Source organism: Geospiza fortis, unplaced genomic scaffold (assembly GCF_000277835.1).
Source record: "Geospiza fortis unplaced genomic scaffold, GeoFor_1.0 scaffold342, whole genome shotgun sequence".
Lineage (NCBI taxonomy): Eukaryota > Metazoa > Chordata > Aves > Passeriformes > Thraupidae > Geospiza > Geospiza fortis.
Window position 1 is genome coordinate 12,130 of NW_005055146.1, and position 8,389 is coordinate 20,518.

Consider the following 8,389-nt stretch of genomic DNA (forward strand, 5'->3'; position numbering starts at 1 on the left):
CTGCCCCCGGTGCCACCTGTGCCGCGTCACCTGGTGCCACCTGCCCGTGGGGGCGTGTCCCGAGGCGGGGCTCCAGCCTGGGGGGGAACAAATCCCAGGGGAGAGTCGGGGGGTCGGGCCTGGCCTGGCCTCTGCCACCTGTGACACCTGAGTCACCTGGGTCACCTGTGTCATGTCACCTGTGCCACCCATGACATCTGTGCCACCTATGCTGTGCCACCTCTGACACCTGTGCCACCTGTGTCACCTGTACCACCCACGCTGTGCCACCTGCACCACCTGGGTCACCTCTGCCACCTGTGCCACCTCTGCCACCTGTGCTGTATCACCTGTGCCTTCTGTGTCGTCTCTGTCACCTGTGCCACCTGCGTCACCTGTACCATCTGTGCCGTGTCACCATCTGTGTCAGCTGTGCCACCTCTGTCACCTGTGTTACCTGTTCCATCTGTGTCACTTGTGCCACCTGTGTCACCTGTGCTGTGCCACCTGTGTCACTTGTGTCACCTCTGTCACCTGTACCACCTGTACCATCTGTGCCATGTCACCTTTGCTGTGTCAGCTGTGCCACCTCTGTCACCTGTACCACCTGTGTCACCTATGTCACCTGTGCCGCCTGAATCACCTGTGTCACCTGGGTCACCTCTGTCACCTGTGCCACGTCATCTCTGCCACCTGTGCCACTTGTGTCACCTGTGCCACCTGAGTCACGTATGCCACCTGTGTCACTTGTGTCACCTCTGTCACCTGTGCCGTGTCACCTGTGTCACCTGGGTCACCTGTGCTGTGTCACCTGTACCATCTGTGCCACCTGTGTCACTTGTACCACCTGTGTCACCTGTACTGTGTCACCTGTGCCACCTCTGTCACCTGTGCCATCTGTGCCATGTCACCTGTGCCATCTGTATCACCTGTGTCACTTGTGTCACCTGTACTGTGTCACCTGTGTCACCTGCGCTGCCCCACCTGCCCAATGTCAGGGATGCCACCTTTGGGACTCGGAGGGAACGGGGACACCCCAAACCTCCATCCCTGTGGTCACCTCCCCAACACTGGTCACCTGAGCCCTTCCAGGTGACACCTGAGCCTTCCCAGGTCACACCTGAGCCCTCCCAGGTGACACCTGAGCCCTCCCAGGTGACACTTGTGTCCCACCTAGTGACACTTGTGTCCCACCCAGGTGACACCTGAGCCCTCCTAGGTGAGCTGAGCCAGGGGAGCCTCATCCTGGGAACGGGGACGTGGGAGGAGCTCAGGTGGGGGAATTCCGGAGCAGGGACATCCCTGGGGACACCTGGGACAGGGACATCCCTGGGGACACCTGGGACAGGGACATCCCCTGGCACACCTGGGACAGTGACATCCCCTGGGACACCTGGGACAGTGACATCACCTGGGCACACCTGGGACAGGGACATCACCTGGGACACCTGGGCACACCCGGGACAGGGACATCCCCTGGGACACCTGGAGGACACCTGGGACAGGGATGTCACCTGGGACACCTGGAGGACACCCGGGCCGGGAACCCCGATCCCGGAGATCTCCCGGGGGTTCCCTTTACCTGCCGGGCTCGGGGGGCTCCGGGACCCTCTGGGGGTGGGAATTCCGCCGGGACCCGGGGACACCGGGGCGCAGGGGGTCCCCGTCCTTCTGTCCTGGGAAATCCTCGTCCTTCTGTCCTGGGGAATCCCCGTCCTTCTGTCCCCATCCTGGGGAATCCTCGTCCCCCAGTCCTGTGGGATCCTTGTCCTTCTGTCCTAATCCCAAGAAATTATTTTCCTTCGATCCCAATCCAAGGAAATCCTTGTTCTTGAATCTCAGTCCTGGGTGACCCTTGTCCTTCTGTCCCCATCCAAGGAAATCCTCGTCCTTCTGTCCCAATCCTGGGAAATCCTTGTTCTTCGATCCCAATCCCAGGAAATCCTTTTCCTTCTGTCCCAATCCCAGGAAATCCTCATCCTTCGATCCCAATCCCGGAAAATCCTCATCCTTCGATCCCAATCCCAGGAAATCCTTGTTCTTCTGTCCCAGTCCTTTGGGATCCTTGTCCTTCGATCCCAATCCTGGGAAATCCTCGTCCTTCTGTCCCAGTCCCAGGGGATCCTCGTCCTTCTGTCCCGATCCAAGGAAATCTTTGTCCTTCTGTCCCGATCCAAGGAAATCCTCGTCCCCCCATCCCAGGAAATCCTCGTCCTTCAGCCCCAGCCAGGCGGCCCCGGAGGGACGTCGGGAGCTGCTCCCAGCCGAGCACCTGTGGGGACAGAGGGACACTGGGGACACTGGGGACATTGGGGACATTGGGGACACTGGGGACATTAGGGACACTGGGGGACATTGGGGACAATGGGGACACTGGGGGACAATGGGGACATTGGGGACAATGGGGACACTGGGGACATTGCAGACACCTTGGGGACAATGGGGACAATGAGCACAACAGGAGCACTGGGGACACTGGGGGACAATGGGGAGACTGGGGGACAATGGGGGACATTGGGGACACTGGGGGACATTGGGGACAATAGGGACTGAGCAGGGGACACTGGGGGACAATAGAGGGCATTGGGGACAATGGGGACACTGGGGACATTGCAGACACCTTGGGGACAATGGGGACAATGAGCACAACAGGAGCACTGGGGACACTGGGGGACAATGGGGAGACTGGGGGACAATGGGGGACATTGGGGACACTGGGGGACATTGGGGACAATGGGGACACTGGGGGACAATGGGGACATTGGGGACAATGGGGACACTGGGGACATTGCAGACACCTTGGGGACAATGGGGACAATGAGCACAACAGGAGCACTGGGGACACTGGGGGACAATGGGGAGACTGGGGGACAATGGGGGACATTGGGGACACTGGGGGACATTGGGGACAATGGGGACACTGGGGGACAATGGGGACATTGGGGACAATGGGGACACTGGGGACATTGCAGACACCTTGGGGACAATGGGGACAATGAGCACAACAGGAGCACTGGGGACACTGGGGGACAATGGGGAGACTGGGGGACAATGGGGGACATTGGGGACACTGGGGGACATTGGGGACAATGGGGACACTGGGGGACAATGGGGACATTGGGGACAATGGGGACACTGGGGACATTGCAGACACCTTGGGGACAATGGGGACAATGAGCACAACAGGAGCACTGGGGACACTGGGGGACAATGGGGAGACTGGGGGACAATGGGGGACATTGGGGACACTGGGGGACATTGGGGACAATGGGGACACTGGGGGACAATGGGGACATTGGGGACAATGGGGACACTGGGGACATTGCAGACACCTTGGGGACAATGGGGACAATGAGCACAACAGGAGCACTGGGGACACTGGGGGACAATGGGGAGACTGGGGGACAATGGGGGACATTGGGGACACTGGGGGACATTGGGGACAATGGGGACACTGGGGGACAATGGGGACATTGGGGACAATGGGGACACTGGGGACATTGCAGACACCTTGGGGACAATGGGGACAATGAGCACAACAGGAGCACTGGGGACACTGGGGGACAATGGGGAGACTGGGGGACAATGGGGGACATTGGGGACACTGGGGGACATTGGGGACAATGGGGACACTGGGGGACAATGGGGACATTGGGGACAATGGGGACACTGGGGACATTGCAGACACCTTGGGGACAATGGGGACAATGAGCACAACAGGAGCACTGGGGACACTGGGGGACAATGGGGAGACTGGGGGACAATGGGGGACATTGGGGACACTGGGGGACATTGGGGACAATGGGGAAACTGGGACATCTCCTGGTGCCACCAGCTCTGGGACATCCCTGGATGTCACCAACACTGGGACATCTCCGGGTGTCACTAGCTCTGGGACATCTCAGGGACATCTCCGGGTGTCACCAACACTGGGACATCTCCAGGTGCCACCAATCAGCTCTGGGACACCTCTGGGTGTCACCAACACTGGGACATCCCCGGGTGTCACCAGCACTGGGGCATCTCCAGGTGTCACCACCTGGATTTGGGACATCTCCCGGTGTCACTGGCTTGGAGACATTTGCATGTGTCACCAATTCTGAGACACCTGTGAGTGTCACCAGCACTGGGGCATCTCCGGGTGCCACCAGCACTGGGACAGGGTTGATCCCACAGCAATGGGGTCGATCCCACAGGATTGGGGTTGATCCCATGGATTGGGGTTGATCCCACAGGAATGGGGTTGATCCCACGGGATTGGGGTTGATCCCACAGGATTGGGGTCGATCCCACAGGATTGGGGTTGATCCCATGGTATTGGGGTTGATCCCATAGCAATGGGGTCAATCCCACAGGATTGGGGTTGATCCCATGGATCGGGGTTGATCCCACGGGAATGGGGTCGATCCCATGGGAATTCCCGGTACCTTTTTGGGGACCCGGCCCCTTCCCGCCGCGTTTCCCCGGCCTGGGCCCGGCTCTGGCCATTCCCAGGATTTCTGCATCCAGCTCGTCCAGCTCGTCCATGGGATCCATGGGATCCAGCTCCTGGAGGGGGGCAGCTCCTGCCCTCACCTGCAGCCCAGGTGGGATCCCAAATCCCTCGGGAATTCTGCCCCACCCACCTTCGCCCCTTCTGCGTTCCCCACTGGGAATTTCCCATTCCCCATTGGGAATTTCCTGTTCCCCATTGGGAATTTCCTGGTTTTTTGGGAATTTTCCATTTCCCATTGGGAATTTCCTGGTTTTTTGGGAATTTTCCATTCCCCATTGGGAATTTCCCGTTCCCCATTGGGAATTTCCTGGTTTTTTGGGAATTTTCCATTTCCCACTGGGATTTCCCCATTCTTTGGGATTTTCCATTCCCCATTGGGAATTTCCTGGTTTTTTGGGAATTTTCCATTCCCCATTTGGAATTTTCCATTTCCCACTGGGAATTCCCCATTCTTTGGGATTTCCCATTTCCCATTGGGAATTTCCTGGTTTTTTGGGAATTTTCCATTTCCCATTGGGAATTTCCTGTTTTTTGGGGAATTTTCCATTCCCCATTGGGTATTTCCTGTTCCCCATTGGGAATTTCCTGTTCTTTGGGAATTTCCCGTTCCCCGTTGGGAATTTCCCATTTCCCGTTTTTGGGAATTTCCCATTTTCTGGGAATTTCCCGCTCTCCATTGGAAATTTCCCATTCCCCGTTGGGAGTTTCCAATTTTTCTGGAATTGCCTGTTCTTTGGGAATTCCCTGTTCTTTGGGAATTTCCCTCTCCCCGATGAGAATTTCTCATTCTTTTTGAATTTCCCGTTTTTTGGAGTTTCCCCTTTTTTTGGGGGGGGGAATTTCCAATTTTCCATTGGGAATTTCCCATTTTTGGGATTTTCCCATTTTTTGGGAATTTCCCGCTCTCCATTGGGAATTTCCCATTTTTTCTGGATTTTCCCGTTCTTCAGGGATTTCCCATTCCCCTTTGGGAATTTCCCATTTTTTGAGATTTTCCCGTTCTTTGGGAATTTCCTGCTCTCCATTGGGAATTTTCCATTTTCTGTTGGGAATTTCCTGTTTCCCACGGGGAATTTCCCATTCCCTTTTGGGAATTTCCCATTCTTTTTGAATTCCCTGTTCTTTGGAAATTTCCTTTTCCCCGTTGTGAATTTCCTGGTTTTTTTGGAATTTCCCATTTTTTGCAGTTTCCCGGTTTTTTTTGGAATTTCCCGTTCTCCACTGGGAATTTCCTGTTTCTTGGGAATTTCCCCATCCCTGGGAATTTTCCATTTTTTAGGAATTTCCCATTTTTTGGGATTTCCCCTCCTCCATCCTGATCCCAGCCCCAGGTGAGGGGGTGGGGCGGGGCTGGGCTCACCTGGGCTCCCCCAGAGCTCACCTGCAGGAAGGAGGCGCGGGAACCTCGGGAGGGCGGGGCCGGGGCCTCCTCTGGAAACAAGGGAGGGGTCAGGGATGGACACGGAGACAGGTGGGGATGGGGAGGGCGGGGGACACGCCCAGGTGAGCCCAGGTGACCTCCCCAGGTGACCTCCCCAGGTGATTCCCTCCAGGTGATCCTGGGGCAGGGGATCCCCTCCAGGTGATTCCCAAATCACCCCAGGTGACCCCAGGTGATCCCCCCACGTCACCCCCAGGTGACCTCCCCAGGTGATTCCCTCCAGGTGACTCCCAGGGAAGGGGATTCCACCCAGGGGATTCCCAGGTGAGCCCAAGTGACCCCAGGGGATTCCCAGGTGATCCCAGGTAATTCCCTCCAGGTGACCCTCCACAGGTGACCCCAAGTAATTCCCAGGTGACCCCTAGATGACCCCAGGTGACTCCCAGGTGAGCCCCCCCGAAGCGATTCCCTCCAGGTGACCCTCCGCAGGTGACCCCAAGTGACCCCAGGTAATTCCCAGGTGACCCCCCCAGGTCACCTCCCCCGTTAGCATCGGATCCCAGGAGCTCCCCGAGCACGTCCTCGATGGGATCTGGAACAGGACAGAGCCCAGGTGGGCCCAGGTGAGCCCAGGTGTGCCCAGGTGAGCCCAGGTGTGCTTAGGTGAGCCCAGGTGAGCCCAGGTGTGTCCCAGGTGAGCTCAGGTGGGTCCAGGTGGGTCAGGATGGACCCCAGGTGGGTCCAGGTGGGTTCCCCATACCAGGCAGGTGGGAAAAGCTCCTGGAACATCTCACCTGTCTCCTGGGACACCTCACCTGTCACACCTCACCTGTCCCCTGGGACATTCCCACCCCGCTCCATCCCAGCATTCCCAGGGACCCAAATCCTCTGGAGAGCAGGTGAGGGCAGGTGGGGACAGGTGAGGACAGGTGGGGACAGGTGAGGACAGGTGGGAGCACTCACCTGGGGAGCTGCTCCGGGCCCGGGCACCCTGCGGAGAGACAAAATTCCCCGGGGAGAGCCGGAAGCGCCAAAATCTCCCCCCACGGCAAAGGTGAGACAGGAGGGGTCCCACACCTGGGTCCCACACCTGGGTCCCACACCTGGATCCCCTCATGTGAATCCCACCTGGACTCCACACCCGGGTCCCACACCTGGATCCCCTCATGTGAATCCCACCTGGACTCCACACCCGGGTCCCACACCTGGATCCCCTCATGTGAATCCCACCTGGACTCCACACCCGGGTCCCACACCTGGATCCCCTCATGTGAATCCCACCTGGACTCCACACCCGGGTCCCACACCTGGATCCCCTCATGTGAATCCCACCTGGACTCCACACCCGGGTCCCACACCTGGATCCCCTCATGTGAATCCCACCTGGACTCCACACCCGGGTCCCACACCTGGATCCCCTCATGTGAATCCCACCTGGACTCCACACCCGGGTCCCACACCTGGATCCCCTCATGTGAATCCCACCTGGACTCCACACCCGGGTCCCACACCTGGATCCCCTCATGTGAATCCCACCTGGACTCCACACCCGGGTCCCACACCTGGATCCCCTCATGTGAATCCCACCTGGACTCCACACCCGGGTCCCACACCTGGATCCCCTCATGTGAATCCCACCTGGACTCCACACCCGGGTCCCACACCTGGATCCCCTCATGTGAATCCCACCTGGACTCCACACCCGGGTCCCACACCTGGATCCCCTCATGTGAATCCCACCTGGACTCCACACCCGGGTCCCACACCTGGATCCCATCGCGGGGTTTATCCCTGCCGGGAGCTCGGCGTTCCAAAGCTCGGGTACCCCCGTGGGAAACGTCGCCATAAAATCGCGATATCGCAACACAACCTTCGGATGTGGCCTCAAAATCGCGATATCGCGACACAACTTCCGGGTGTGGCCAGAAAATCGCGGTATCGTGACACAACTTCCGGGCGTGGCCAGAAAATCACGATATCGTGACACAACTTCCCGCTGTTGCCTCAAAATCGCGATATCACGACACAAGCTCAGGGATGTGGCCAGAAAATGCCAAAAATGGCCCAAAGGCCCCAAAATCGCCTTTATTGATCAACAAATGGGGCCAGGCCGGAAATGGGGGAGGGAACTGGGGTATACTGGGATGTACTGGGAGCTGTACTGGGAGCGCCAGGCCGGCTGCACTGGTCTGGACTGGTCCGGACTGGGCTGTACTGGGATATACTGGGATGTACTGGGATATACTGGGATGTACTGGGAGCTACTGGGAAGTGTACTGGGATATACTGGGATGTACTGGGATATACTGGGCTATACTGGGATGTACTGGGATGTACTGGGACATACTGGGCTGTACCGGGAGCTGTAGTGGGCTATACTGGGCTATACTGGGCTGTACTGGGAGCTGTAGTGGGAGCGCCGGGCTGTACTGGGCTGTACTGGGATATACTGGGAGCTGTACTGGGCTGTACTGGTCCGGACTAGTCCGTACTGGGCTGCACTGGTGGCTGTACTGGGAGCTGTACTGGGATGA

At 58.1% G+C, this 8,389-nt stretch overlaps 1 protein-coding gene across 1 annotated transcript in view; it reads right to left on the minus strand.

Moving 5' to 3' along the window:
- Positions 1-4,515, minus strand: part of LOC115949233 — a 5,048-nt gene extending 533 nt beyond the window's left edge. The window contains exons 1-3 of the mRNA XM_031065738.1: positions 4,448-4,515; positions 1,562-2,251; positions 17-77 (exon numbers count right to left, since the gene is read on the minus strand). Of these exons, the coding sequence (XP_030921598.1) occupies positions 17-77; positions 1,562-2,251; positions 4,448-4,515 (819 nt within the window). The remainder of the gene's footprint in view (positions 1-16; positions 78-1,561; positions 2,252-4,447) is intronic.
- Positions 4,516-8,389: the final 3,874 nt, after the last annotated feature.